The sequence below is a fragment of the Stereum hirsutum genome (assembly GCF_000264905.1).
Source record: "Stereum hirsutum FP-91666 SS1 unplaced genomic scaffold STEHIscaffold_1, whole genome shotgun sequence".
NCBI lineage: Eukaryota > Fungi > Basidiomycota > Agaricomycetes > Russulales > Stereaceae > Stereum > Stereum hirsutum.
The window spans coordinates 1,306,793-1,334,738 of NW_006763131.1; the positions used below are offsets into that span (position 1 = coordinate 1,306,793).

Genomic DNA, 27,946 nt, shown 5'->3' on the forward strand with positions numbered 1-27,946 from the left:
CCCACAAATTACCCTTTCCGGACTTATCCGCAACTTATCGGTCCCTATTGGAGGCTGTTAATTTCAGCAATTCATTCTTCCATCACGCCACGATCGCGACGCGGCGAACTGCTTTGAGCAGCCCAACTACAACCATGGGCGTACCCACGACAGTCCTGCCCTGTTGGACTCGCGAGCAAGTCGCTGCTCGCATCATAGCAGGCGACAATATCTTCATTCTTCACGACAAGCTCATTCGCGTTCCAAACTCATGGCTCTCTGCGCACCCTGGTGGTTCTCTCTCCATCCATCACTTCACAGGCCGTGACGCGACGGACGAGGTCGAGGCGTTTCACTCAGATCCCACCCTTAAACGCATGTTGGGTTACGCTATTGGTACGGTTAGCCTTGGTGAAGAAGGCTGGGTCCCCTTGCTCCCACCTGCCCATGCAGGCTGGATTCGAAAAATCGGCGACGACGGCCAGCTTCACTGGCACAAGGAGTCCACAGAGCTCTATTCGGACGAACCCTCGGAGGAGTCTCCTTCATCCCAGATTCTCCTTCTTGCCAAGGCTGACAATCCATCTACCTGCCCGTCTGCGCTTACTCTCGAACCAGCCCCGACAACTCTGTCACTAAAGCAGCAGTCCCAGCACTCTGCCGCCTACAAGCAGCTTCACAAACGCATCGCCGATGCCGGGCTCTACAACTGTCGCTACATCACCGGATATGGCCCCGAGATTGTCCGCTACGTGATCATGGCCATTGGAGCCTATGTCTTCTACCAGAAACAATGGTTCTTGACCAGTGCCTTCTGCCTCGGTGCACTCTGGCATCAGCTCGTGTTTACCGTGCATGATCTCGGTCACCTCGGTGTCACTCACGACTGGACTACGGATCGTGCCATCGCCATATTCATTGCCAACTGGATGGGAGGGCTGAGCGTCGGCTGGTGGGTCGCTGTGAGCACTACCTTTCGTTCTTTACGAAGTCCATTTCGTTGATAAAAGCTCGTGTATATACAGAACCACAACGTTCACCATGGTTTGTCCATATCATTATTGACTACTATCCACCATTAACACCCGCCTCTAGTCGTCACCAATCATCCTTCACAGTGGGTAGCTCTTTCTTTGACTCATGTTCCTCGTACTTCAGGCGCTCTTGTCGCACAGAACACCCCAATCAGTTGTCGCACCCCAAAATGTGGTCGACGGTCTGGCACCGTACACCGTGGTCTGGTGCACAGTAGTGTCAATTTCGTAATGGCTACTACGCCTCGTGCCTCACAAATCCCAAAATTGGGAATGCGAATGGTCTGACTAGGTATATCAGTCATATGAATGTACTAAACAGCCGTTCTTCCACGGTGCCACTTTTCAAACACAATACCACCGACGCCATCTCCCCATCTTCACTATGTACACAATTCGTCCCCACTACCGATGCTAACCTCTCTCCCATGTCCACAGTGACCCCGACATCCAACATCTCCCCTTCTTCGCCATCTCCCCCGCCTTCTTCAACTCTCTCTGGTCCACCTACTACAAACGCGAACTGACATTCGACCTCCCCGCGCGCTACCTCATCGCCGTCCAACACCGGCTCTTCTACATCATCATGTCCCTCGCGCGCTTCAACCTCTATCGCCTTTCCTACGAGCATCTCTGGAAGACGAGGAACGATCCTAGGAAGGCGAAGGGAGGGAGATGGTATTGGTGGGGTGAGATTATCGGCTTGGTCGTTTGGGCGTTTTGGTATGGAAGGGTCTTATTGGGATGTGGAACGTGGGGGAAAACATTGGGATATCTCATGATCAGTAACATGGTGCCCAGTCCTCTACACGTCCAAGTAAGAATACGTCTCCTTCCTCCCTATCCCACTCCCACTCAGCTTTCTGAAGTACACCAAAAACTGACTCATAACAACACTATGTAATAGATCGTGCTCTCCCATTTCTCCCGCTCAACCGCCGACCTCGGCCCCACCGAATCCTTCGTCCACCGCCAACTCCGCACCACAACCGACGTCATCTGTCACCCCTCTCTCGCCTTCCTGCACGGCGGACTGCACCTCCAAGTCACGCACCACCTCTTCCCGCGTCTCCCGCGGCACAACCTCCTCGACGCGTCGTATTTGGTTAAGGAGTTCTGCAAGGAGCAGGGGCTGGAGTACGCCGAGTTTGGGTTTTGGGAGGGGAATGGGGAGGTTAGGGGGACGTTGAAGAGCGTTGCGGATCAGTTGAAGATCGTGAAGATGGTGGCGGATAGGGAGATTGAGCATGCGATGGGGAGGAAGAGGGATTGAGAGTTAGAAGTGGGGTGAAGGTGAGGTTGGCGGAGATAGATAGTGGCTGAAGCGAGTAAGTGTAGGTTGCGAGCTCCGGTTCTCGTGCATAGAATGCATAGAATCGCCTACTAGACGGTCGATCGAACTAGAATGGAGACTACCTCTACTCTCTGAACTAGCGACAAATAAAAACCGGCAGGTAACAACACAAGCATAATGCGAAAGCTACATTGGCCAAAATGAACCAGCCGGCATAAATGGGAGAGGCCTCCCTTTGTCGAGTGGTAAATACCCAACTGCAGCCGTCAATAGACGAAGCAGGGCTACAAGGTCAGCTAGCACCTAAACCTCGTCTACAATGAAGGTATCCACTAAGCACCAGCAGGTGTATATAACACAAGTGAATTATGCGGGTCGCAGCTTGGGCTATCTGACGAACGTTGATTTTCCTTCCGTTAAATGCTGGTAACCGGTGTCGGTAAGCCAACAACACAAAAAGACTTTTCGCCCTGTTGAGGTCGACGTCTAAGACCAGTAATGATTTGACCATGTGGTGGACAAGCAAAGCAGATGTTTGGAAGATGTACACTTTGTCTCAAGACGAGACTAGACTTTCGGCATCACAACACGTATTTTTTGCAGAATAGAGACAGATGAAACGCGGCTCGAGGATGGGTTAAAGGTTGCCTCCAAGCTGCTCGCTCAAGTGCATACAATCGCATGTATTGCAAGAGACCCTAGGTGCATAATGGTCGGACCCAGCTTTTGAGTGTACATGTGGTGGGAAGGAGAGCGAAGAGCATGTGATAATGAAGGAGACGACGCGACAAAGTAGTGGGGACGGGCAGCAGAAGTAGTACAGCGGGTAGTTTACTTCTTCTTGGCAGCCTCCTCCTCCTCCTTCTACAAAGGATGGATAAACGATGTTAGAGGGCGCGGGGAATGTTGATAAGGAGAGCACACGAACCTTGGCAGCGCGGGCCTTGCGGGCACCCTCGTACCTCGACTCTGCGCGAGCGTTGCGGAGTGTCTTGTACGCAGAGAATTCCCGCTCCTCGTCGGTGATTTTGCGGGGTGCTTCGGCAACGTAGGGGTCGGGGAGAGCAACGGCGGCACGAGTGGTCTCGGCGGTGAGTTCCTCAGCCTGTTACGGCGCCAAAATGGCCCAGGTCACGATCACATAACATTTGAGAACGAGCAGAGATGAACGTACCGATGAGTCGCCCTTCTTGGGCTTGCCGGCTTTCCGGGGGAAGACGACCAACCTCTCCTTGTACGCCTTCAGCCTCTCAACGTTCAACTGCTTTCCCTCCACGCTCAAGTTCCTGCGCCTGTGGTCAACCACGATACCAACACCACGCGCAGCCTTCCTGCCAATACCGGCCTCCTTGAGCTCAGCAAGGGTGAATCCACGACCCTCACGGATCTTGATGTTGTAGCGGACAGTCTGTCCACGGACGGCGGGGCGGAGGGAGGCGATGGGGCGGACACCGAGAGCAGCGGCCTTGGCCTTACGGGCCTGACGACGGCGAAGCTTGCGGCCGGGCTGGTCGAACCAGGTCTTGACTCGGCGCTGCCAGTCCTTGCGGAAATGGTTGTCGTGGAGAACTGAAGGTTGTCAGAGGTCAATTCCTCCGTACTTCTGATACAGTTAAAGTGGATGATACAAACCGTTGTTTTTCCCGAAACCCATGTTTTAGTCTGTAGGAAAGATGGTGATGGGGGTCAGCAGGACGGTCTTTCAGCGGTTCATAAGAAAAGAGAGCAGAGGTGCATCCGGTCGTCCGTTCGACCATCCGTCCGATTGCGCTCGTTGAAACGGGCTAAACGCATCTGGATACGTCCAGACGTGTCGTTCGGACGCCGGACGAGCATTCTGTAGGGCGTACTGACCTTGAAGGGAGTGTTGTCGTCGTCGGGAGCGATGAGCAACGAAAGGACGACGAATCCGTGTGGCTGGCTTCGGCAATTCCCGCACTGCAACATCCAACGAAGTCCAGCCGCCGAACCTCTCAGACACGTCGCGTCAGGCTCTCTCTGGCGATGGCCTTCTCCTTCCTCGTTTCTACCAGTATCAAGTTCCATGAAGCTTCTCTGTATTGTGCAATTAACCCAAAACGCTCATGAACCGACTGTCGTGATATCGAAAGAGCGCCGTGGCGAATACGCGGCTCTGACATCCTACTCCTGCATTGCCTTCCAGACTCCAGACAGTTTGGATCTTCCTTTCGAGAGACTGTACGCCGCTGTACTTAAGTCTTTTTTGGAGGATCTCAACGAAGCTTTACCTGGAGCTTGTCTCGTACTATCCATATAGGCGGTGATGGTTCTCCCTCTCTCCAGACTGCACTTCGAACGTGCAAAACGCCTTCTGGTTTCTGGTTTCTACGCTGCTACACTTCTCCACCAATAAATGGAAAGAATACACTGGGTGAATATGCTGCTATTGACTTCAACGAATTGTAGAAGGCCTGTGAGGGCCTGTGACCTCGACGTGACGGCCTTCTACGTCGCGTCACATCAAGTTCACCTTTCTCGGTTCGTTCCATTTCTTGCTCCACCATCCCATCTACGACGTCCCCGCTGGTCGCAAGCTTGGGTCTCTACCTCTGTTAAGCTTGGTCGTCATGCCTAAGTGCGCTCCGCGACCTAGGGAGCCCTCTCGCAGGGAACAGCGGACGTTATCGAGACAACAAAGCGCCGCATACCTCGCTCGTATAACTTCCGCCAGGCCTCTTGCAGACAAATCTTCTCAGCTCAACATCTACAGAGATACCCAAGCTACGATACACTCTACCCCCACAAAGTTACTACCATCTTCGACAAGGAGATCCACTGGCCGTCGCCGCGACAAACCTATCATCATACCCGTCTCTCCTTCTCCTGCGTCGCGAAGCCGCCGAGCCAAGGGATCCCTCAGACGAAAAGCACGCAAAGAATCGACCACGCCAGCTTCTTCCATCTCTCGTCGAAGTAGTTCTGTCTCGCTCAGCCAGTATCACACGGCGAGGACTGGCGGTGACGAGATTCAACAACTGCTTCAGGCTTTTCAAACCCGCGTCGCTCGTACTGCTATCGAGATCGGTGACAAGGCGGACAAGCTAGCTGTTTCTCGTGTCAACGCTGGTTCGAACAGCTCCTCTAGGAAGAAACTACGTTCTCCTCTTCCTAGGGCCCCACCGTCACCTCAACGTACTCCCAAGTTAGCCGCCGCCTCTCCTCGCAAACGCTCTCGGCCGCTCAATGTCCGCCCCACCGTCTCTGAGGACCTTTTCTCACCTGCTCGCGTCACTGCCACTTCAAAAGCCAAGGAGAACGTACCTACCGCTACCGAAGTGCCGAAATCGCCGGGCCTCCGTCTGCGGAAATCCTCGAAGGAGAACATCCGCTTGAAGCCTCGCGAAGTACCACTTGTAGTCGGTGGCCGCCGTCATGTCATCGCGAAACGCAAACCTAGGAAGCCTTCAGTTACTCCTACCCCGCTTGCATCGAGCCCCTCTAAGTCACAGCAAGAACAAGCCGTCGCAATCAAGGACCGTCCCAGCGGTACACGTACTTCAGCTCTTCCTCTTACGCCTACGCAGAAACAACACGTCGCTCAGAAAAACGTCCTCGCTCCCAAACAGCATTCAGTCACTGCTCGCACCTCTCTGGCATCCACAAGGTCTCTAGAGACAGCTCTTGCACCCGTTACGAGACCTCCCTCCAGGCAATCAGAACATTCGCAGGTTATACTTCATCCTAGACCCCTCGAAGCCTTGGTCATTACACCCGACGGTTCTGCCCCCACCAAGCAGTCCACCCCGAACAGCAAGAAGCTTCGCCCTGTCATTCGTGCAGTTCAAAGGTCACCTAAACCTACCACAGAATCTCCCCGCATCGTGCCCATCCGTCCCAAACTCCTCACTTCGTCTAATAAGTCTTCGCCTTCGCCTCTCAAGCCTAAACCTCTCTCCACGGCGCTCCACGCTGAACGGACACTTTCCAGTCGCCGGTCGACATCCGCTGTCCCTCGCCCGCCGTGGCCGACAGAGACGTCTGCGCCACTGGTGCGCTCGGGGATTGCGGCAACGGACGTCACTGCCTCCGAGGCTCTGCCACTGCCTCGAGACAAGAGCAATCTGGCCTTGTCGACCTCGGACGTCCGTCCTGTCTCGGCAGTGCCCGTCCCACAAGAGAATATCCCTATCCAACCTTGTAGCACAATAGCAGATCCACTCCCCGAAGCTATCCCTTCGGCCAAAGCCAGTACTCACAATTCCTGCGGTCCTCCGACTAGTCGCGTTCTCCCTGGTGCATTCCCGACACCGCCGCCATCCCCTGCCCGTAGCCCAACTACACACGCTGTTCCATCCGCCTTTTCTTGGTCACTCTTCGCCCGTGCATCCAATAAGGATGCCGTTGATACTGGGAGGACTACTGGAAGTGAGACTGCACGGAAGAAGGGAGGGTTGAGGGCGATCGAGAAGATGGTGAAGGCCGTGTGGCGGCCTCCTTGGAGAGGTTGAAGTGCGCACTGAGCGGTGTTGCAGCAGTATCTGGGTTCGGCTGTGCATTTTGATGGCCGCTGCTATTCTAGTTGGGGTTATGTTGAGATCTCACCCAAGTCCTCAATGCTCAGGGCATGTTCACTGTTCTAGATGCTCGCGTGTAGGCTGGTGTTTTTTTGTGTCAATGTAGATATGACTTCGACGCAGCAGCTGCTGCGAGTGACACATCCGCATATTTTTTGCGTTGAAATTGCTTGCGTATGGAGTGGTTGTGCATACAGTATCAATGTTTGCAGGAGGACAAAGATCAATGTATTGCACTGGTATGTAGTCTGGCATCAGTCGAATGCAGAGCGTTGGTTGTGGGGAAGGCAAGCAAGTGGCGCAAACGTACAGGTGGCACAGCTACTTGTCGGCTGCAGTAACTTAAGTCCTCGATCGCCGTCTGTCACCTGCGCGTAACTCGAGCCGAACCGCCCCCAGCTCTTGCTTCTGATCATATCCGCTACGCTCCCTCCCACTTCCTTTCTCCGCCGTTCGTCGTCTGTCAATCGTTCGCGACAGCCTCCTCCGTTTTTTCTCTATTCTCTTTGGTACGGTGTCTTTCAACGCCAGCAAATAGCTGGAGCGTACACTGGCCCCACTCGACACGAAGAAACCACGTCGACCGTGTGCTTACACCAGTACAAATGTTGGGAAGGATTTTGGTTGCTCTGGGGGCGTCTGCCATCGCCAGCGCTTTCAATTTTGACGCTGGCACGCCCTCCGAGTGTGGTGACTTAACTGTTACATGGTCAGGTGAGAACATTTAGCAATTTTAGTAAATTGAAACCACCCCGAACTCCTATACGATTTCTTTCTCGTAACGCGACATTAGGCGGCACCGCGCCCTACACTCTAGAGGTCCTCCCAGTGCGTACATTTTTAGCTCGCAGATAAGAATAGTTCCTCAAACGCCACCCCCGAAGGTTTTTGGCACACAGCGGATCCATAACATCTCCGACTCTGCCTACAGCAATGGGAAAGGATCGTACACTTTTCAGCTGCTCGTCGCTGCAAAGACGCAAGTCTTGCTCTCCATGTCCGATGCGACAGGTTGGAATACCGGTGGGACCTCTGAGCTACTGTAATCACGTTTCCTCTTGCAGGTGGCGAAAAGAGATTCATCTGGTCGACATTTTTCCATATAGGACCGTTGCCTCGAATTCAAGCAGCGCTTGTAACACGACAGACCCAACACCAACCTTCGTGTATGAACTGAATTCTGCATTGGCACAATGCAGGTAAGAACGAATTCTCCCTTCATTTGTTGGAGAAGACGGTTAACATAGGCATCTCGCAGAACATACACCTTCAGTGGCTATTCATCTGCTGTTCAGCCTATAACGATCAACGTATGATGACTTCCCATACTCCGCTGCTTTGCATGGCTCACTCGGTGTTGTATCTGCGCACAGGCTGTTATACCAGGTGGGACAGGCCTGAGTCTCACTCCTCCCAAAAGTTCCGACGCCTCGTACGATTGGACTGTCGATGTTGCCGCCGGAAACGACCTCGTGTTCTTCTTGTCAGATTCCCAGGGTAACTTAGGAGGCGTTTCGAATGTTCTGGAGGTACGTTCGATTTCCATGGCTTGGCGACGGCGTTTCAGAGTTGCGGCGATACAATCACCGGGACCACGGAAACTTTGCCTCCTATGTTTGGATCTGAACGACATTTGTTTCTACAGGTTACAGCATCTTCGGACTCTTCGTGTCTGAATTCAACATCTCCTTCTTCCACTATGACGCCAGTTCCAACCTCGACCGGTTCTTCAAGTTCGAGTTCGTCAGGAGTGTCAGGAGCTGCCGTCGGTGGCGCTATTGCTGGCGTTGTTGCTGGTATAGCTGCCCTTCTCGCACTCGTCTGGTTCTTCTATCGCAAGCGGCAACAAAACCGCCGTAGGCAGCATCTGATGGACCTGAACGGTATGCTCATGTGTTGCCAATCAGTATATGGAATACTTATAACGATTCGCATTAGGAGATTACTCAAGTAACCACGGATCGACAGCGTATCTTGCCAGTGGACGTTACGATGCTACACCTCTAACACCCACACCGTTCCCCCTCACTGAACCTCCAATGTCCTACGAGTCTGCAATCCACAGTCCGCACCCGCCACCCTCACCGGGAGGACTATCGTCCTCTGCAGGCTACTTGTCCTCCAATGGCTCCCGTCGAAAGGGCGCTACTTCCGCGTCTTCTTCATCACAGTATAATCCCCGTCTCATCGTGCACACCGACGCCGCAGACGAAGACGAGCTTATCGAGCTTCCACCATCATATAGCGAGAACAGGAGACCTCTACCTGGATTTGGGCTTGCGAACCCGACTTCCGAAACGCCGCAACAACAGGCTTCAAGGTCGGATTCAAAAGTGCCAATAATCCCACCGCCACGACGGGCGGATGATCCATCTGATCCTTCACCTTCTTCGAGCGGCTCATAGCGTGGTTCATTTTCTTATTTGCCTGCCTTTGCTGGCTGTTTTCTATCTTTTATCTGGCTGCTGTGTTGCCTATATTCTGTTCACTGCCGGATATTGCCCTTGCTTGTGCCCTTGTTTTTGCCATTTCTTGCTCCAGCCATTCCAACGTATTTACACTCATTTTACAACAATTGTTCCACGGGCATCTATTCATACAATTGCTTTCAACCATGTTGGCACGGCATCGACGCCACTTGCACGCTCGCCCTTCGGACAAATGCGATCCGTTCTACTGTATTTATCAACTCTGCCTTCATTGCACCTCGTCTCCATATTCTACTTGTCTTGTCTACATTCCATCTACTCTATCCTCTTCTCTTTCCTCGTCTCTGTCTCTGTCTCTCTATCGGTCGGGAACACTACTAAGTTACGCTTTCGTCCAGGTGCCATCCTCAATCCGTTGAGACTTGGCGTCATTGTCACTACTTACCTGCCTCTCCGTTCATCTGCTACCTTGAAATTTACACCTCTTTACGCAGGCAGACAATCTACTCTGATTCCTGAAGACGCTTAAGAATGGGAAAAGAGGACATATCGTTGGGATGAGAAAGGAGCAGGCGAAATTCATGTTCTGTACTAGTTGTTACGATGTAGTATACAAATACTTTGTTCGCTTACTTCATGCGTATCGTCGCTCTATACCCAATTTCGTTCTCAACCCCCCGATGTAGTCGACTGCTCTTGTTGGAATGCTCTCCGGGGTGGCTGAGATGTGTTCTCCTCTCGCGTCCACGCAAACTTCGATAGTAACCCGGAGGACGTCGTCAGTAACCGTATACAAACTTCCCAACGTCAGACACGTATTCGGCACTCATGCATTATCATGGGGAGCAACGGTGGTAATCAAAATCGCATTTTAGGACAATAAAAGCACATGTAATGTTTCCCATCAACAGTCGACACCAGAGCAAGAGTGAGTTGTGGTGACTGTCTGAGGGATGGGTTACGAGTATGGAGTATGAGGGGTGGGTGAAGGCTTCGTTAAGCTGGCTAACCAGTGGCCGAAGAGTTCAAAGTTATGACTGTGACCGGAGTTTTTCGCGCTCGGCTTGCCATCGTGAACGGATCAGAGTGGCGCCCTCGGCTCGTGACCGGATTGTTGGTGGGAGCATTTGGAGGCGAGCGGCTTCGAGGTGGGGAGGCATGAGGGAGTCGTTTCGGATGACCTGTAGCACGACAAGTGAGGCAATGTCAAACACAGCGTTGAGACGCTGGTAAGATATGGGGAGGAGATAGAGAAGGAAGACGCACGGAACCGACGGAGAGGAAAAATGAGAAGGTGGCTGCGCTGCTGAGCATGTATTGTGAAAGTGTGGCGAGGGCACCGCGTGGACCTGCTCCGCCTCTATGAAACAGAAGAGGTTTTACGGGTCAGCCGAGCACACGCTATGCGTAAGACGAGAATAAGACAACGCACCGGAGGATACTATAGGATCCAAAGATGAAGCCAATGGTGAGACCCACACCACCACCCATCAGGGCACCCATCCTGCAGACAAGCATAAGATCATGAAGAAAAGCAGAAATTTATGGATGAGGACAGGCTCACTTCACTACACGACGTCATGATTAGATGTGAGAGGGATGTAACATATATTCGTAGAAGAATGGACGCTCACTCTTTTCGAAAATTGAGGGTCCTTGGACGCGAGGATTGTGAGCCATGTTTGTCCAAGGTTTCTGTCAGTACGGGAGATATTTGAATGTGATAAAATTCAATGGTGGCACTCCTAAGCACGGAAAGAAAGTCCAGAGGAGAAAGTGAACCTGAGCAAGAGTGTGAAAGTCTAAGACCGTTCCGGACCGAACTGGTCAAGCGGGGAGTGACGACCCTAACCCTAGACCAGCACTTTCACGAAGAGATCCGGGGAACCCAAGTATCTGGCTCAGCACGGTTTCCGATCAAGTAGATCGAAATTATCTGACAAGGCGTTGCTTAAAACTCGACGGCAATGGCTGTTTCTCTCCTCTACAACGACAGGACGCGCGCCGCCCCGGCCTTTGTTTTACCATCCTACCACGGATACCGTAAGCCCCTGCTCCAGTTTTCCTTCCCCACGTCCAAATTCATCTAGACGCTCTGGCTCACCTCAAGGCGCACCGCTGACCTTCTATTTCCCCGTATTCCTCGGGTGTCCCTGTCGCTTTATAAATCTGCTTTGCAGCACGCTCTTTGACGACATGGACGGACACACCCCTCAAGCTAACACCCACCTTGAGTGGTCCAACGTCGGGCTCGGTTTCGCCTTCATAGCTTTCAATGCTTTTGTCTCGCACACACTCGACTTGGGCGTCGGTCGGTCTTTACTCGCCGCTGCCCTCAGATGTATCATTCAACTTGCAGTTGTCGCCCTCATCTTGCAAAAGGTGTTCGCTTCCAATAATTTGTGGGCGGTCGCGGGCATTACTGGTGAGTTGTATTCTGCTAATACGCTTGTTCTCATTGGTCCGACGGCGTCGAACCAGCAGAAGTTAATGAAGCTTCTTGTGACTACAGTACTGTTGAACTTCATGGGAACATGTGAGACAGGTACGTGAAACCATCTCTTATCATTACAGCATTCCGCTGACAGTTGCTGTAACAGTTCTCAACAAATGCAAGCGACGATACGAACATATGGTGTGTTCGCCTCCTAAGTTGGAAACTTTGCCGTTCTGTCCTGACGCACGGCTCAGTTTCTATCTGTCTTCCTCAGCCTTATGATATGCACCATTCCCATCTCGATCATCGGCGCACATTTTGCTATGGGCATACGCCCCTTTTGGCGTCCATTTGAATACAGTGAGGTCCGCCTTTTGTCCTACCATTAACACGTTTCTGACGGCATTTGACACATGTTAGTTCCAATCGTCGGAATGCTCTGTGGAAACACCTTATCTGGAGTATCCGTGTCTTTAACCTATATTCTAAAAGAACTCGAGTACGTGTTGCTTTTGATACCCTCACACTCGTCTGCATCCCTGATTCCGGGTTCCCTTTCTAGTGAAAATCGTGACAAGACGGAGACGTACCTAGCATTCGGAGCTTCGAGGCTAGAAGCATGCAAACCGATTGTGAAAGAGGCTCTCCGTTTAGCTCTTACGCCTACCATAAACCAAATGAGGTGCGTCTCTTTCACTTCCACCTCGACTCTTCTCGACCACTAACTTGCGTTCTACGTTCACCTCACACCCATCCAGTGTACTCGGAATAATCGCCATCCCAGGAATGATGACTGGGGCCATTCTAGGCGGTTCCTCCGTCGAACAAGCCGCAAAACTCCAAATGGTCATCATGTTCATGATTTCTTCAGCTTCCGCCCTCTCCTCTATGATGGTCACCATTTTCGCTCTCATGATTGTCACCGACAGCGGACACCGGATACGGAGCGAGAGAGTCGACACGAGGGCTCATGCGATGTGGAGGGCGAGGGATAAGTGCTGGTCCTGGATCGTTATGGGAACGAAGGCACTATTCTCGAGGCAGTCTCCAAGGTCAAAGGAGGAGGTGGTTAGGGCGGTCGGGAGCGTCAGTAAGCGTCAGAGGAAAGGATTGAGTTGTGGAGATTTGGGATCGGAGTTTGAGAGATTATTAGGATGAGGTGATGACCATCACGCGCATTAATTTGGCGGAGAGTATCTGAATGTGACAGTCATCCATCCGATGGACGTTAGCATACCACAGATATCATATAGAGCCGATTTACTTATGATTATACGTCGATTGATTAACTACTGCACATCCTACCATTATTCGTACTGTACAAATCTCGTTATATACCATACTCACCGGGATAACAGAGCCCTTTTACTGCGGCAATTTAAGCTGATATCACTTGTCGCTCCAGATGTACAATATCTTGTTGGGCTGCGCGGTGTCGACAAAAGCAGAAGGGGATAGCAGCGTCTTTATTCCGTACGCATGATTCAAGCAGCTGTTACACTCAAAGTCGTCCGCTACCTTGCCTTTTTGCTTAGGTTCTCTTCGGGATCGAGCTTATAAGACACGTAAGTGACCATTCCACAATCTCAGCACCTATCAAATCAACGATAGCAAACTTACCTCTTTCTCTCCGCGCTTCCTCTTCGTTGATTGCGATTCCTCCGCGCCACCCTTCGAAACTGACTTGCCTTCCAAACTGGACAAAGCCCTGACTATCCTCTCCGCAAGCACTTTATGCACCTCTCCCGTCAAATGCAATTCGTCACTCCATATCTTACCTCCTTCCCCCGTCACATCCTCGTCCCTGAAGCCGTAATCTTGAGGATCGTCGAGGATGTCTGATATTACGGTATGCGCAGAGAAGAGGAGGATTGTAGCTTGTGGTGTTGACAGTGTGAAAGAGGAGCAGTGTGAGTTCAGATGTGCGTTCCATGCGGTCACGAGATCTTTGAGAGAGGACTGAGAGTCTGTGTTCAATGCTGATTCGTGAAGTGGAAATAAACCAAATGTCAGAAAGTAGACCAGTAAGAGAGATCGCAAGATGAATTCATCGAACCTGCGGGCGATCGATCCATTGGCGGGATGTCGGTTATGAGGAAGTTCCGTGCGTGAGCTTTGACGTATAAATTATGCAGGGCATCTATCACGCTGTTCTCTATCATTTCTTCCAGGTCATCTTCGTCTGGGAAGCAGCCCACATCGTTGATACCTATGAACAAACTGTCCCAGATAACAAAGAAAAATCAGTCCAAGGTAGACTGGCGCGTGATACTAATTCTATAAGATGTGATACATTGATGGCCCAGCTCGCAGAGGGGAGGTGACGCACCATATAAAGTCTCCGTGGACTCGAGCTCGTCAGATGCTTCGTGATTCCGCGTCTGTGGAGATAGATTGAGATAACGCGACACTTGTGAATGAAGGTCATCTTCAGCAGTGGCACCTGAAACGGCGAAGTTGTCTGAGCTCGCTGGTTCAATGAACTTCTCGTCTATGTTCGACCGCCATGTGCGGGAGAGGTGTGTTACCTGATGGGTCACAATTATAAGTATGATGCCTTCCACAGGACAAAGACAAAAACAAGGACAGACTGCTGCTGGAGATGCGATAATAACGACATACCCATGTTGGCTCTGAGTCGGAGAGCATGGCCAATGTGTTATCATCTTCGTCTTCGTCTTCTGGTCGTCTGAAGTCGATTCGACGAAGACGCTATACGAGTCACCGCTGGAATCAGAACATATTAATATTAGACGAGGTGAGAAAAGAAAACAGTGACACCTTCTGAAGAAGACTCGAGATACTTATTGAATAATCTCACAATATTACTACTCGTTTAAGAGAAGTCGGCCCCTTCCAATGAGTTCCTAGGGAAAGAACCTCTGGGAAGTAACGACTCCCATCGACACCTATTTCCGTGGTTCGTTTCGGGTTTGCGGAGGTTCAGCTTGAATGTACAAGTAAAGCAACTTGCGGAGATATCTCACTCTTCAACGCCACGCTGATGATGGTAGTCATTAACTAAAGCCTAGTGACAACGGGATGATGGAGCTCAAGCGAGACTGCTGAGCTCATAAGGAATGGGAGTCAGTCTTGATACATGGAAAACGGTTGTGCAGACTTTGGAGTTCGCTCAGGCTGAAGATGCCCGTGCTGAACTTGAAGTACAGAGCGTTTCGAGGACCCCGGCCCAAGCTGCAGGTCCCCGCAAGCTCGAAGGAAAACTTACAGTAAATGGTCAGCTGATACCGCAAGCAAGAGATCCAGCAGTAAGAGTGAAAACCAGCAGGTCGCGAAAGACTTGTTACTTCCTACGGTCCCGTTGTTGTGGCCGGAGTTTCCTATTGGGCCTATCTGTCGTTTCGGACACCAGAACTTATTCACCTCCGAATCCGAGTGTTCCACGTCATTATCATGATTTGATCATAGTAATACCGTCTCAGCCCTCTACAATATTTACAAGTGTGCGGCGATCGAAACCAACATTATCACACGGCGAAGCGAATTAGCGCAACAACAAGAATACTTAAGGCTGCATGCTGGACTCTGGAGCTATGTGGAGACAAGACACATGCGACGAGAAGGTACAGAAACTGATAAAAATAAGCTGAAGAAACGAATGCTGGGGCCTGAAGCCAAGAGTCAGAGTAAAAATATATGCGACGAAATTTCGAATAATGTCCACAAAATCAATACGAACGAGGCAACTCCGACACTGAGCCTGCCTACGCACTTACCCCCCTCGTACTTCAAACCTTCAAACCTCAAATCCCAAACCTTTCACGACCTCCCCATCCTCTCCCGCGTCGTTCCCATCACTCTTCCGAGGTCTCTTGTTCTGGCCGCTCGCCGACGGAACCGTAGAGGATGACCTCCCACCAGCGCCACCAGTCCCAAATTCACTCATGCTAGGCAGCTCACCATATACAGTGAGGGGCCTCGAGGCTGTCGATGTCGACGGGACCGCAGACGAAAGCATCGCAGAAACCGGCCTCTGTTTCTGCCTCATACTTCCAACTCTGCTCGGCACGCCCAACCCTCCCATGGTCGGGAACTCTACAGGAAATGGCGACCGGGGCCCTCGCTCCCTTTCCATCTCCGTATCCGGACTCGTCTGCGGGCTTCCTCCATTTTCCACCGCGAGGATTGAGGACATGAAAGGACTTCCATCACTCTCTATGGCTGGGAGAGATGGAACAGAAGGGATAGACGAGATGGGAATAATTGGCAGCCCAGCTCTCAAGGGTCCACTCTCCGTTATTGGGCTCTGCACGGGCTCTCCGCTGAATGAAGGAGACATGTCAGAGGCCACGTGTCGGGAATAAAAGACCGGGGGAAGTGTAAATCGGCGGGATGAACGCGGACGGACGGTGTGAAGACTAGTGGTAGGGTCTCCATTCGGTGTGGCGCCGTCAGCCACTGCTGTTGTTGGAAGAGGAGGGGGACTATGTGTGGCAGTAGGCTCGAATGCGTTGATCCCGGCGTTACGGGACGCGCTAGAGGTGCGAGTGCGAGAGCGAGAGCGGAGTGCGAACGAGAGTCGCCGTTTGCGAACGGGTGGCTCTGGAGCCGGAGATGGCACATCCTGGGTCGAACCTTTCTCTTGTGTCCCTCCTTGATCATTCTGGCAATTTAGGCGCTCCGGGATACGCCTTGCAGGTCTGAACACCTGCGGATCCCCATCGATGTTGAGCATCCTAGCACTTCCCGCCCCATCCTCATCTTCGTCTTCGTCTCCGTCCCCGTCCACTTCACGACTCACATGACTGACAGGGCGGTCTGGAGAAGTGTTGGAGAGTGGGAGCGGAAGGACTACGCTTAGGGGCGCAAACGCATCTATGGGATCGAGAGAGCGCACAGGAGAAGGAGAGATGCGTCGGCCAATGCCGTTGGCATGATCATTTGGATGAACATCGGGGTTGTTGGAGTTGCGAATGTCTAGAGTAGGAGCCAATTCGTTTGAGGGTGCGCCGGAAGGATCCTTGGAACTAGAATGGAAGAGTTTCTGAAGTCCTCCTTTGAAGGCTTTTCGAACGGACTTCATGAAACCCTTCTTCGACTTCTGATCACTGTTTGCCGGAGCCGGAGGAAGACCATGTTCGGGCTCAAGGTCAATGTCCCGGTGAGCAGGCATATGAAGGTCAGAGTTCGACCTAGAGGCTGTCGACAGAGGGCGACGGCGTGCAAGGTTGTTGGACTGTGCCGGTGAGGCCTCCAGATCGATACAAGGAAGACGATCAGACGAGGGCGGGTCAGGGACCAAAGGAGGAGCGTGCGACTGAATGGAATGAGTAGCACGAGCCCCAACGTGTAACGTCTCGCCACTTTGTCGACTCTCCCCGACGCTGTTATGTGCATCGAGATCAGTTGAAGCCGACGAAGATTCATGTGCGATAGAAGACGTCGACGAGTCAGCCCAGTCCAAGGCGTGAGCATCCGGTGGGGGCGAGAAATGTGCAGATGAAGGAGAAGAGGGCTCGGCGAAATTGAGTATGATGAGAGGAGACCCAGAAGGCGAGATTCCGACAGTGGGGGCCTGAGTGTTGAGGTGAGAGAAAGTCACGTCCTTTGGGTCAACAAGAGGCGTGAATTCCGCTTGCTCGGAGGTTGAAGTTGATTGTTCTGGTTCTCTGGTGTTACAGTTATCGGCACTATCGGAGAGACTAGCGGTGGAGGGCAAACGCCGGACCATGCGTCGCGTAGCGAGCGGTGAAAAGAGGGTGGAGTTGAGACTTGGAACAGTTTGACTGCTGGTGGCCGCAGTGGCTATCGAGTGAGAGAGAGAGGGAAGGTCTGAAAGCGGCGGATGTTCCTGAGCCTGATGCAGATGCGGGTTGGTAGGGGAGGACGAAGGGGAGGGAGAGGAAGCGATGATTGCTTGGAGAGGTCGATGAATGGCAGACGCCCGTTTGGCGCTGACGGAGAGTCGTCGAGGGTTAGTGGGAAGAGTATCGAAACTAGCGTCTTCAGAAGTCTGACTACCACTTGTTTGTACGGCCGAGAGGCGCATGGTATCGATTGGTGTAATGGGAGAGGAAGGTTTCGAGTCGTCGTCCGTTGAGTAAGATTCGACATCCTGTGTAAAACGTTCGTGACTAGTTCAATGATACACACTAGTGTGACATGACATACCGCAAGTCCGGAAGATGCAGAGCGAGGACTGGAAAGATCCTCCTGCTCCTGCTCCTCATACTATATATCATGATCAGCATCCATCCAAGTTAGTCATACCAAGGATGCACCTACATCATAATGTCCGAAATATGACTGTTCTGGAGAACGTAAGCCGAACGTCGATGGCGTACCCGCCAACCTCGCGGGCTTCGCACGAGCATCATCTACATCACCGTCATCACGCAAAGGCTCCTCCAATCCTCCCAGGGTACGAGAGCTGTACGGTGTGGATGCAGCAGAGTTGTGCATAGAACGAATCGCCATAGCTGGAGGAGGCGTGGCAGAGGAAGAGGGTGGGAACAAAAAAGAGGAGGGGCGTGAAGTGGGCGAAGGAACGTGGAGGAAAGAGTGTTTGGCTGCGACGCGCCCGCCAGCGGCTTCGACCTCAGAACCAGGTTCAGAAGTCGAGATCGAGTCTATGGTGTTGGCGTGTGAAATGCTGCTCATGGAGATATCTGGCCATGCGCCAGGCAAGGCGGGCGTAGGAGATCTTTGGATTGGCACTGTCGGCGTGGCGTGCATCTATACGGTGCCACTGACCCTGCAAAATATTCGTGGTCAGGCCGGTAGATGTGAAAGGATGAGGCAGGCTCACTGCTGCTCCAATGGTAGTAAACGAGCTAGAAGGAAGGCGGACACCGAGGGAAACGATGAAGAGGAGGTTCAAAATGAAGTGGGAAGGAAGATGAAAGATCAGTGGCGAACGCGGCGTGCGGCTGAGGCTTAAGTAGCTCTTAAATTAAAACCAAGGTTCCGGAGCGCCGACTCTCGCCCATCATTCAACGGAAGCAAAGGCGTTTCCCTTTCCGGATACCGCAAACGGAGCCGATCCCCACGCCCGGATCCGATTCACTGGGCGAACATGCAGACCACGAGAGAGATCGAATTCCATCCACTACATTTGAAAGAGTAATCATCCATGTTTTTTATAAGACTGAAAGGCCAAGATGTCACAAACGTCTATACCACACTAGACAAAGGGAGCGAAGCCTTTTAGAGGTTTCCCTTGACCGCCTTAGACACGCTCTCCGCAAAGTACTCAATGTTGTTAGCGTTCAAGCCCGCCATCGAGATACGTCCGTCAGCAGTCATGTAGATGTGCGCCTTCTCCGCCAACGCCTTAGTCTGAGGTGGGGTCAAACCGGTGAAACTATAGCACGGTTGAGGAATGGTAAGTCGGTTTTGTCCATAGCGTGAAAGACAACGACGCACCTGAACATACCAATCTGCGACTTGATATGTCCCCACTCTCCGGGCGTCTTGTGCGTGTGGGTCAACGAGTCGTACAACTTGTCCCTCATGCTGATGATCCTCTCTGCCATGCCCTTCACCTCTCCCTCCCACTCTCCGTACAGCTCCGGCTTGCTCAAGATGGTGTTGGCAATCAAAGCACCATGCAGAGGCGGGTTCGAGTACATCGGCCTGACGATGATCTTAATCTGACTGTCCACCTTCGCCCTCTCCTCAGGTCCAGAGGTGGTGAGCGAGAATGCACCGACACGCTCGCCGTAGAGACCCATGTTTTTAGCGAAGGACTGGGCGAGAGCAATCTGGTGGCCCTGGGAGACGAAGTGGCGGACGGCTTGGGCATCACGGGAGGTGGAGCCGGACGCGAAACCTTGGTAGGCCATGTCGAAGAAGGGGAAGAGCTGCTTCTCTTTCACGATGTCGGAGATTTCGGCCCATTGTTCTGGGGTGGGGTCAATACCCGTGGGGTTGTGTGCACAGGCATGGAGGAGAACGATAGACTTCTCGGGAGCGCTCTATGGTGGCGGAAATTCAGTATAAATTATTTCGGCGAGAACCTATAGTAGGAGAGCTGACCTTCAAGTCCGCCTTCATTCCCTCAAAGTCGAGACCGACAGTCTCCTTGTTGAAGTACTTGTACCCACGGACCTCCAAGCCAGAGTCACGGAAGATAGGCGTGTGGTTGCCCCACGACGGAACGGGCAAGTAGATAACCTTCGAGTGCGGGTAGAAGCGGGCGAGGAAAGCGCCACCAATACGCAGGGCACCAGTCCCAGAAATGGATTGTGTGACCGCGATCTGAATGCAAGCCGAAGCCAAACGACAGAGCACAAGCCGAGCAAAGCAAGCAATCGATGAGATTTCGTGTTGTCACTCAGGAGACACGAGTCAACGCACCGAGTTCTCCTTGAAGGGAGCACTATCCTCTCCGTAGGCAAGCTTGGCTGCGTTCTTCGTGAAGTCGGCAAGACCGGTGATGGGGAGGTACTCCTTGTCGGCGTTGCTAGCCCGGATCGCTTCCTCAGCCTACGGGTCGTCCAGCGTGTTCCGCAGGCGCCACATGACAAGGTACATTCCCGAAAGGAAAACGTTCAAAACAAACATTCAGGAACCAGGTCAGCCCAAAGTATTGAAGGATTAGAAAGTCAAACGAGTTGGACGAGGATCACACCTTCTTCACAGCACCAAGGACGTAGGGCTTTCCATTCCCATCTCTGTAGGCACCAACACCGAGATTGATTTTCCTTGGGTCCTTGTCCGCCTTAAACGCCTCCGAAACACCTAACCCAGGCAAACCACCGCCGTCGAGTTCGAGGTTCAGTCAGCAACCACTCTCAGCGGACTGGGACGCGAACATATGTCGAAAGGCACGGCAGGACGAAAGAGCGAGTTTGGGTTGGAAGGGACGCGTCATGAACATGAACGCACCGAGAATCGGATCAGGAGGACCGGCAGGGACATGGGACCAGGTCGAAACACCAGCAGCACGGAGGACCAAGCCTCCAGTGCGTGCTACGGTCTGGGTACGGGCTGCAGCGAGCATTTCTAGTCTCTGATCAAGGTATCCTCCTCTAGAAATCTAGGTATTGTGCGGATCTGAGTCGAAAACGTTGAAGGAAAGTTGCTCTAGCCAAGACTGGGGTAGCCGGAGGGGAAGAAGAAGGGAAATGTAGACGGTTGGCTCTCGGGTGGGGCCCCGCTCTTTATAGCTGCTACTTAGCCGGATATTGATCCGTACAGAGGTTCGGGCTGAAACGGGAAGAGAAGGGAGGGATCGTGAAGTCATTCGCAGTCATTTGGCAGTCCTTTTCCTCGTGTTTACGGGATCAATGTAATCGCAGGAATTCGAAGTTCAAAGCGAACCATTCGTGGGAAAGGGATGCAGGGGTAAAAAAGAGAGAAAATATAAGAATCCCAGTCAATTACACTACACAATGCGTACGAAATATCTGGTGTCCTCTACGACCTGCAAACCACCGGACCACCGAGGCAATCGGCCTTGCAAGCTGACTACAAACACCAGTGGAATTCCATTCTCACACGCCAAACCACCTCCTCATTTCCTCGAATAATCTCTATTGCTAGAGACGACCCTTCTGAGGAGGAAAGCATCTGTATCCACACACTGAAACCCTAGCAGGAGTACGGTCGTAGAGTCTGAGATGGGCAGATGCGGGCAGATTTGCATGGTTAGGAAAAAGCACGAAGAGGATTTTTTGGGTTTTTGTTTGGCAGGGGCGGGAGATGCCGTAGTGCGGAAAGGTGGCGTGGGCTGGAACTGGCTCGAGCCCTTGGACGTGTGGCCCTTCAGGTTCTGGGTCCGCTCTAGGCGTGGTGGGTAGCGAGCAACGCTAAAAGATGCTCGTTCCGTAGTACTGTACTATTTCGACCCCAAGTTCACGGCCTGTGACCTGTGACGCCGTGAACTTGGCAAAATCGTAGTTCATAGCGGCCGAAGGCCGCGCCCCGCTGTGACTTTGAGTTCACAAGGGGCCGGAAATCGCCGAAAATGCCCATATATGTCGCGCCGGAGGCGCGAGCCGAAAAATATTGATTTTCTAAGGGTTTTTCCTTGGTTCACAGCGGCCTGTGACGTGTGACCGTCGGCCATATGGAATTCACCGAGGGGGTCCCTGTGACGTGTGACTGAACTTGGGGTCGAAATAGTACAGTATGTATTATTATGTACGACTAGAATAATTTTTCAAACCCAAGGAGGATAGGGTGCTCATATAAAACCAAATAATCGACCTGCTCACGGTATCCAGTAGCCCGACGGGTCCGGAATCATACACAACCTGGCGCGAGTTGCTTCCTTCCACCACTATCACTACAAAACACACCCATTTTCCTTCTGTTTGTCATCTTCCGCTCATATTTTAGACAATAAAAGGCTCAAAGGCACATTGATATGTTCACCATGTCTGAGTGCAAAAGTGACGCGCTCAGCACTGAAAATCGCGAAAAGCAGAACCAGTGAGTTTCTCTAAGTCATCAGGTCATACCCTTTCCAATATTCCGAGCTACCCCATTTTCTGTCTATCACTTCGTGCTATGACGAAACCAAGCAAGACACCTGACAGCCGTCCCACCGAATCGTGCTGCGTTTTCCTCCCTCCGTTTTCGTGGAGCGAAGTAGTTAACCGCCGAGTGGTGTGTGGACAACTTGGCTGGATGAAGGTCGTAATTTGCAATCGGAGCACCCCTTCCTCCTTCGGCTCTCTTTTCTGTCGCTGATATCTCATAGCGTGCTGATGTGTTCTTCCTTCAGAAAGTATCTTGCTGCATTTGGTGGACGAACACACTTGGAAGTTGCTCACGCCACCTCTTTCCATCTATTCTCGTTCAGAATGGCCATCGAGGCATCTTCCTACTTTGCTAGCACCCTGGGTTGGTCGGAGCAATACAACCTTTCACTTTGTTGCACTTCGTTAACAAGGATATATCACTCGGGTTGTGATAATCGGTACATCACGTCTTGGTCTTACTACATATGGTGACTGCATGCTTCTGGTTGCATGAAATTCATGCTATCGTCAAAAATAGAGGTGCTTGTTCGGCGAACGTACAACGCATATTGGATCGTACGTTCCCGCGATAGCGTCACGAGCTGCAGCGAGGCAGAACGAGGCAACACTACCGCTCTGTTCTCGTCAGCATACTTCCTTCAAATATACGACAACCAATGCGGCAAGTGTAAGTTACCGGTGACCCGATCAACAATAGGACATGAGCGTCAAAATACGCCACCCGTGGTCCCTATATAACATCGAGGTTCCGTCTTCCTTTCGCACAGGCGTCCTTCTCCCCAATCTCTTGCGCACCCGATCCCCCTTTCTGACTGTCCCCACCCCCTATAGTTTGACGTAACTCTGCAGTCATGTACCAGACTGCGCCAGACGTATCGCCCGGGTATCAGGATCGCGCTCCCTCATCGCATACCACCAGGCGCTGGCAACTCAGACAGGCTCTCGCCACCGCTAATGTCGATATCTCTAACCCCGACACTTTCCCTATATCGCTCGCTCTCATCAGAACGCGCCCGGCTCCTGATGCCCGCGACCCTATTCCCAGGGGCGTGACCGGTGCATTCGCTCAGAAAAATCCGATAGTTCATGGATGGATGCTGCACACCTGCGAGTCAATTGCCGCCATGTCTGCTATCTCTTTCTGACCATTGACTGCCGTGTTTCAGATGGGACCACCAGCGAAAGCCCCCCACTGTACCAATTCGTTCAGGATTGGACGAACGAACTACAACTACTGATTACTCGTCCTGGTAAATTCGATAGTCGCTATATTACTCTAATTGTAGCCGCTGACTCTCGCACGTCAGATTGTCGCCTTCTAAAGTTCGAGGCAACAAAGCTTGCTGTCGAGGGTTACACGCGTACCTTCATATTGTTGGAGTTCATAGTCCAACAAGTGCTGAATGAACTAGTCTCCCACCTGGAGCTATTCGGTGATCTTCCCAAAATGCAGGAAGTCCTCGTCATGGTAAGCTTCGCCGTGTCTCATTGTATCGTGCCGGTCGACTACCGTTCACAAATAACCAATCGCGCAGATCGAGTTGATCTCGTACCAACGTCGCAAATGCGACCCTCCTCAAGAATGTATCCTCAGGCTCGAAGACTTGCACAATATGTCCACCCGACTCATGGATTTCCTCAGGCATACCGCCATTACACGGCGTGGCCAACATGCGTGGACAGAACTGTTTGCTCAGATTGAGGCATACGCGACATATCCCTATCCGACGCCGGTCGCAACTCACCCTATATCTCGAACTTCCTGGCCACTGATCTCACCCACTGTCTCGTCGTGTTCATCCCACTCCTCGCTATCTTCGGACGTTCCGGAGGCGAACCACAATTCACCTGGCTTTCAGTCAACATCGCACAGCACCCAGCATGCGGAGAACACGTCTATCTCACAAGAGCCAACGCTAAACCAGACTCTCCCAGATGCTCTGAAGCACTACATAGACAACAGCACAAAATCAAAAGCCTTGTATGTCGATATGTTGAAGAAGCAGGAGGACTCTATGTCGCAGCTACGTGCTGCCTGCAAACATTTCGTAGAGCTCGAGAACGCTTGCCGTGACCAGGCCAAACAAACATTCGATAATCTGTTCGGCGGAACACCAGCAACGGAGGTCGTGTCTGACGTGTTGAGGGCCATGGCTCCCAGTAATGCTCAGTCAACTGTGAGTTCAAGGAACCATGACCATTGTCGCCTTCTAATTGATGCCATTTCCTATTGTAGATTCTTGCCACCCCACCTACTGCGAATGATCGAGCTCAAACGCCTCCTACATTCCATACGTCTGGTCCCGTCGGGTGTGTGGTTGGGCCAGTGCCGACAGTATACGTCGCGTCTTCTCGCGCACGCCCTATTCCAGTTTTCAACTCTCCGCTGCCAGTATCACCGCCCATAAGCCATACTCCACTATCATACCAATCTGGCAACCATCCATCTCGATGGTCTCCCGTGTTTTGCAGACGGCCCCCACCCTCACTTTCTCCAGTCCCTCGGAGCATGTCTCCCGCAGAGTCGGGCATATCGTTTCATCGTCCGGAGACACCTCGTCCGTGCCCACCTATACAACTTGATATGCTGCAAACCCTCGCAATGGCTTCTCCTCAGCCGACACCTATGTCTCCCATCGCAATAAATGTTCAACCTCCTCCTTCTATACCTTCTCCCCCACCACCGATCATCGATCGACGCCCATGTCATCCTGACAGCTGTCCTCGTAGCATGAGTCCACCTTTTGTTGACAGATATCCCAGTCGATCTTCCTCGACCATACGACGAGGCCGTCCTATTGTTACTGTTGGCGGCATCACTTATAATTACTCGGAGAGGGCAGAGTCGCCCGTGTCATGTCGTCCTCCGCCTGTGCGCTCCGAAGGGCCACCCCAGCCCATTGAGATACGTCCGTCGTCGCGTCGTTCAACTCACTGTAGCCTTAGTCCCCGTCCACCCGTATACACCCCTCGGCCTCGTTCTCGCTCGTTTCCACCAGCTGGCAAAGGTCCTCGCTCCAGGTCTCGGTCACCCTCGCCTGACTATTATCGCAGACGTCCACGAGGCCGCGGCTACTACTATCCCTCGCGTTCTCCTGATCACCCGAAGTCACCTGAGTATCGCTGCTCGTCCAGATACCGCTCTCGCTCTCCTGCCATAACTCGTCCACAGACGCTAATCCGACCCCCCTCCGAGTCTCCGCACCGTCACTCCCCGCATAACCACAACAGGTCAGACTCACGACCATCTTACCGCGGAATCGGACACCATGGTCGTCTCCTGAGTCGCTCTCGCTCGCGCAGTCCGCTTGTGCTAATAGAAGAACCTGTGACGGTGGATGTTTACAACGTGCCTCGTATGGCTGCTGCACCACGTAGATCAGCGAGCCAGAGTTCGAGTCGCCGTAGCCATAGGCCACCGTCTGAGATGGGACTCGAACCACGAGGACGCACTTCTTCGCGTTACGAGCCTCGATATCGGTCCCCATCCCTGGACCGGCGGCGGTCACGCAGATCATCGGTGCGACCAGTATCTCGCTGTCCCTCGAAGCAACCTCTGTCTCTTCGTTCGTCTCCTTGTCGAACAAAGACACCATCCCGCCGATCGTCTCCCTCTCCATCCCGCGGACTGCCTCACTGTCCGAGCATAACTCCCGCTGACACTTACGACGAAATCCAGCGCAGTTGTCCTCGCTCTCAAATTACTTCCTCCTACATTGGATATTACAGGGGAAGATCTCAGTCACCCGGATGGTCCGCCGAACGTTGTGGCAAGAATGCTCAAGCCCGTTCTGCCGCATCTGATTATTTACAGAGGCGCTCCGAGAAGACTCGGAGTCGATCACGTTCTCCTCTCTGTCAACATATCCTTAGTCGCCCCGCTACGCACTTGACAATCTACGACCCAGCAGTACCAGCAAAGGATGAGAAGTTGAGCGAGGTTGAGCGCCAGATACGAGACGTCATTCAGACGGCTGAGGAGGCTGAGAAAACTCGCCAGGACGCGTTCCGTCGCAGCGAGGAGGCGCGCGATCGAATCTTCAAGGAGAACGAAGCGAGACGCGATCAGGACGTCGTCCAGTGGAAGGATCAACTCAAGCGAGACCTCGAGGAAAAACTCGCTGCCCTCCATGCTCTCGCATCTGCGGGCGTCCCTGTCCCTGATAAAGTGGACATAGAGTACGCTGAACATGTGGAGACCATGGAGAGCGCGATTCCCGAACGTCCTGCACCCACTGCTCAGCCAATCGCCTCTTGTCGTGACGAGACAGCTCCTCAGGACATGTCTCTTGCGGAAACTGTGAGGACCGAATGTAAAGCTGCATTGGGAAGGTTTTTCGATGCCTTCACGGAGGAGTGCAAACGCCACGATCGAGAACTCATCGAAGAGTGCGAGCGCCTGCATGAGAAAGGTGCTGGGCGCGTCACAGAGCTCGAAGAGGAGTTGGTAAGGGTCCGCGAAAAGCTTGAGGACGAGAAGCGGCTCCGCGAGACTGAGGGGGCCGAACGACGCGAGATGGAGGTGGCGGCGACTGAACGACATGAGCTTCTAAAGGAGCGCCTTGACGAGATCATAGACCTTGCTCAAGACCAACGCGACGAGTTTCGGGCACAGATAGAATTGAACAAAGAACGTTTGGAAGAGAAGATGGGGAGGAGAGAAGAGAAGGATGCAGACATAGATGCATTGAAAGAGATCTCGTCAGAGTTGCTCGCTGTACAGCGTGCAACGAAGGAGAGTTTTGAAGAGCACAAGGCTAGTTTTGTGACAAAGTCCGGTAAGGTCTCCCATGTCTAACGATTATGTCTGAGTGCTAATCAATATTTCTAGATCTCGAGAATTTGGTTGAGGACCTACACCGAAATAATTTTGACCTGCACGAGAAGCTCGAAACTTTTACTGACTGTGAGTGTCAAGTTATGTTACGACCCCCCGCCCTCGCTTGACATGACATCACGTATAGCCTGGATTACTAAGCGCAGAGCCCAGTACAACGAGCTCGCACAAATTATCCGAGAAACCGCTCGCGAGCGAATGCCTTCTAACGTCCGAGAAGTAGGTGTTCGTACCGATCTCAATTGAATTCGCCGCTAATCGACATCTCTCATGACAACCAGTCCGCAGATACGTCCAGCCCTTCAGCACTGCCAGTACCTGAAGAGCGCTCCCAGCGTGCTGGTCTTCCCGTTCACGACCGGCGCCCTCACTGGCACCCTGCTACGTCTTCTGGGCATCTCATCTCGTCTGCTAGGCACGAGACGGACTTCGAGGGCAAGCTACAACAGATCCAGAACCTCAAACAACGCTTCAACGAGAACAGGAAAGCCTTTTCATTTCCCCGCTTTGTTGAAGTTAGGGGGGCCAGCTCCTGGAAGTTCATTGACACGATCGACATATATTGTCCTGCGCTGATGGCTCCTGCACCGAACGATGGGCCAAAGGAATACTTTACAATATGTTCAGGCTCAGAAGGTGGCCTTCGCGTTCATCAGTATTTGCGTAGTCTGGAACGATTGTTTCTGGATCTCGCTAATGTCTCATATGGACCTGATAAGGACGTCGAAACGAGAGGTGATGCGGTTATGGATCAGATAGTAAAGGAGATCGATACGGTCGAACAGTGGAAGGTAGCTATATTTGAGATGGCCAGTACGCTTGACTTATCTGAAGAAGGCGAGGAAGCACCGGCTTTGTATGATACTGTGTAGACGTTTTCTCACTGCTTGTATTATAAACTGCCCTTTCGGGCCCTACCCTGGTCCCTTTAGCTATCAGTTATAGAAAAT

At 52.4% G+C, this 27,946-nt stretch overlaps 11 protein-coding genes across 11 annotated transcripts; 6 read left to right on the forward strand and 5 right to left on the reverse strand.

Moving 5' to 3' along the window:
* The first annotated feature begins 67 nt into the window (after positions 1 to 67).
* Positions 68 to 2,465, forward strand: STEHIDRAFT_88813 (fatty acid/sphingolipid desaturase). The gene is made up of 5 exons (XM_007298182.1): positions 68 to 941; positions 1,005 to 1,023; positions 1,075 to 1,096; positions 1,452 to 1,830; positions 1,921 to 2,465. Exons 1-5 carry the CDS (start codon positions 135 to 137, stop codon positions 2,284 to 2,286), a joined length of 1,593 nt encoding a protein of 530 aa, XP_007298244.1. The 5' UTR covers positions 68 to 134; the 3' UTR covers positions 2,287 to 2,465.
* Positions 2,466 to 2,949: 484 nt separating this feature from the next.
* STEHIDRAFT_143542 (ribosomal protein L13e) lies at positions 2,950 to 4,219 on the reverse strand. Its single transcript, XM_007298595.1, has 5 exons — positions 4,162 to 4,219; positions 3,940 to 3,969; positions 3,482 to 3,876; positions 3,236 to 3,412; positions 2,950 to 3,171 (listed from the first exon to the last, which is right to left on the reverse strand). The coding sequence occupies exons 2-5, from the start codon at positions 3,959 to 3,961 to the stop codon at positions 3,139 to 3,141; spliced, it is 627 nt and encodes a 208-aa protein (XP_007298657.1). The 5' UTR covers positions 3,962 to 3,969; positions 4,162 to 4,219; the 3' UTR covers positions 2,950 to 3,138.
* Positions 4,220 to 4,895: 676 nt separating this feature from the next.
* STEHIDRAFT_151439 (uncharacterized protein) lies at positions 4,896 to 6,776 on the forward strand (the record flags this gene model as incomplete). The annotated part of the gene is made up of 1 exon (XM_007298596.1): positions 4,896 to 6,776. One exon carries the CDS (start codon positions 4,896 to 4,898, stop codon positions 6,774 to 6,776), a length of 1,881 nt encoding a protein of 626 aa, XP_007298658.1.
* Positions 6,777 to 7,227: 451 nt separating this feature from the next.
* STEHIDRAFT_143543 (uncharacterized protein) lies at positions 7,228 to 9,943 on the forward strand. The gene is made up of 8 exons (XM_007298597.1): positions 7,228 to 7,556; positions 7,636 to 7,670; positions 7,727 to 7,884; positions 7,949 to 8,041; positions 8,101 to 8,152; positions 8,216 to 8,371; positions 8,488 to 8,725; positions 8,781 to 9,943. The coding sequence occupies exons 1-8, from the start codon at positions 7,448 to 7,450 to the stop codon at positions 9,245 to 9,247; spliced, it is 1,308 nt and encodes a 435-aa protein (XP_007298659.1). The 5' UTR covers positions 7,228 to 7,447; the 3' UTR covers positions 9,248 to 9,943.
* Positions 9,944 to 10,302: 359 nt separating this feature from the next.
* On the reverse strand, positions 10,303 to 10,951 carry STEHIDRAFT_106718 (uncharacterized protein; the record flags this gene model as incomplete). Its single annotated transcript, XM_007298598.1, has 5 exons — positions 10,303 to 10,452; positions 10,538 to 10,631; positions 10,704 to 10,775; positions 10,836 to 10,839; positions 10,906 to 10,951. 5 exons carry the CDS (start codon positions 10,949 to 10,951, stop codon positions 10,303 to 10,305), a joined length of 366 nt encoding a protein of 121 aa, XP_007298660.1.
* Positions 10,952 to 11,289: 338 nt separating this feature from the next.
* On the forward strand, positions 11,290 to 13,191 carry STEHIDRAFT_143545 (UPF0014-domain-containing protein; the record flags this gene model as incomplete). Its single annotated transcript, XM_007298599.1, has 9 exons — positions 11,290 to 11,314; positions 11,452 to 11,696; positions 11,784 to 11,816; positions 11,872 to 11,906; positions 11,963 to 12,068; positions 12,129 to 12,207; positions 12,271 to 12,390; positions 12,467 to 12,662; positions 13,114 to 13,191. Exons 2-9 carry the CDS (start codon positions 11,468 to 11,470, stop codon positions 13,189 to 13,191), a joined length of 876 nt encoding a protein of 291 aa, XP_007298661.1. The 5' UTR covers positions 11,290 to 11,314; positions 11,452 to 11,467.
* A 113-nt stretch (positions 13,192 to 13,304) lies between these two features.
* STEHIDRAFT_46539 (uncharacterized protein) lies at positions 13,305 to 14,374 on the reverse strand (the record flags this gene model as incomplete). Its single annotated transcript, XM_007297944.1, has 3 exons — positions 13,305 to 13,687; positions 13,765 to 13,884; positions 14,002 to 14,374. The coding sequence occupies 3 exons, from the start codon at positions 14,372 to 14,374 to the stop codon at positions 13,305 to 13,307; spliced, it is 876 nt and encodes a 291-aa protein (XP_007298006.1).
* A 4,363-nt stretch (positions 14,375 to 18,737) lies between these two features.
* Positions 18,738 to 20,802, reverse strand: STEHIDRAFT_88821 (uncharacterized protein). Its single transcript, XM_007298183.1, has 6 exons — positions 20,559 to 20,802; positions 20,302 to 20,411; positions 20,028 to 20,156; positions 19,707 to 19,928; positions 19,095 to 19,645; positions 18,738 to 19,032 (listed from the first exon to the last, which is right to left on the reverse strand). The coding sequence occupies exons 1-6, from the start codon at positions 20,671 to 20,673 to the stop codon at positions 18,876 to 18,878; spliced, it is 1,284 nt and encodes a 427-aa protein (XP_007298245.1). The 5' UTR covers positions 20,674 to 20,802; the 3' UTR covers positions 18,738 to 18,875.
* Positions 20,803 to 23,010: 2,208 nt separating this feature from the next.
* STEHIDRAFT_151445 (uncharacterized protein) lies at positions 23,011 to 24,742 on the forward strand (the record flags this gene model as incomplete). Its single annotated transcript, XM_007298600.1, has 6 exons — positions 23,011 to 23,215; positions 23,326 to 23,409; positions 23,467 to 23,627; positions 23,695 to 24,336; positions 24,396 to 24,469; positions 24,532 to 24,742. The coding sequence occupies 6 exons, from the start codon at positions 23,011 to 23,013 to the stop codon at positions 24,740 to 24,742; spliced, it is 1,377 nt and encodes a 458-aa protein (XP_007298662.1).
* A 359-nt stretch (positions 24,743 to 25,101) lies between these two features.
* Positions 25,102 to 25,779, reverse strand: STEHIDRAFT_151446 (uncharacterized protein; the record flags this gene model as incomplete). Its single annotated transcript, XM_007298601.1, has 1 exon — positions 25,102 to 25,779. The coding sequence occupies one exon, from the start codon at positions 25,777 to 25,779 to the stop codon at positions 25,102 to 25,104; it is 678 nt and encodes a 225-aa protein (XP_007298663.1).
* A 130-nt stretch (positions 25,780 to 25,909) lies between these two features.
* STEHIDRAFT_151447 (uncharacterized protein) lies at positions 25,910 to 27,868 on the forward strand (the record flags this gene model as incomplete). Its single annotated transcript, XM_007298602.1, has 5 exons — positions 25,910 to 25,947; positions 26,033 to 26,937; positions 26,991 to 27,065; positions 27,124 to 27,215; positions 27,278 to 27,868. 5 exons carry the CDS (start codon positions 25,910 to 25,912, stop codon positions 27,866 to 27,868), a joined length of 1,701 nt encoding a protein of 566 aa, XP_007298664.1.
* Positions 27,869 to 27,946: the final 78 nt, after the last annotated feature.

Excerpts from the sequence above, each read along its gene's own strand:
- STEHIDRAFT_88813 (XM_007298182.1), top strand. The coding sequence starts at position 135 with ATGGGCGTACCCACGACAGTCCTGCCCTGTTGGACTCGCGAGCAAGTC. Across the intron at positions 1,097-1,451 it reads GTCACCAATCATCCTTCACA|TGACCCCGACATCCAACATC; the intron begins GTGGGTAGCTCT and ends CCATGTCCACAG. Across the intron at positions 1,831-1,920 it reads CCAGTCCTCTACACGTCCAA|ATCGTGCTCTCCCATTTCTC; the intron begins GTAAGAATACGT and ends ACTATGTAATAG.
- STEHIDRAFT_143542 (XM_007298595.1), bottom strand. The coding sequence starts at position 3,961 with ATGGGTTTCGGGAAAAACAACG. Across the intron at positions 3,413-3,481 it reads CCAAGAAGGGCGACTCATCG|GCTGAGGAACTCACCGCCGA; the intron begins GTACGTTCATCT and ends GCGCCGTAACAG. Across the intron at positions 3,172-3,235 it reads GCAAGGCCCGCGCTGCCAAG|AAGGAGGAGGAGGAGGCTGC; the intron begins GTTCGTGTGCTC and ends CATCCTTTGTAG.
- STEHIDRAFT_143543 (XM_007298597.1), top strand. The coding sequence starts at position 7,448 with ATGTTGGGAAGGATTTTGGTTGCTCTGGGGGCGTCTGCCATCGCCAGC. Across the intron at positions 7,671-7,726 it reads ACACTCTAGAGGTCCTCCCA|GTTTTTGGCACACAGCGGAT; the intron begins GTGCGTACATTT and ends CCACCCCCGAAG. Across the intron at positions 7,885-7,948 it reads GGTGGGACCTCTGAGCTACT|GACCGTTGCCTCGAATTCAA; the intron begins GTAATCACGTTT and ends TTTTCCATATAG.
- STEHIDRAFT_88821 (XM_007298183.1), bottom strand. The coding sequence starts at position 20,673 with ATGCTCGCTGCAGCCCGTACCCAGACCGTAGCACGCACTGGAGGCTTG. Across the intron at positions 20,412-20,558 it reads TCCTCCTGATCCGATTCTCG|GTGTTTCGGAGGCGTTTAAG; the intron begins GTGCGTTCATGT and ends TGCCTGGGTTAG. Across the intron at positions 19,646-19,706 it reads GAATGAAGGCGGACTTGAAG|AGCGCTCCCGAGAAGTCTAT; the intron begins GTCAGCTCTCCT and ends CCGCCACCATAG.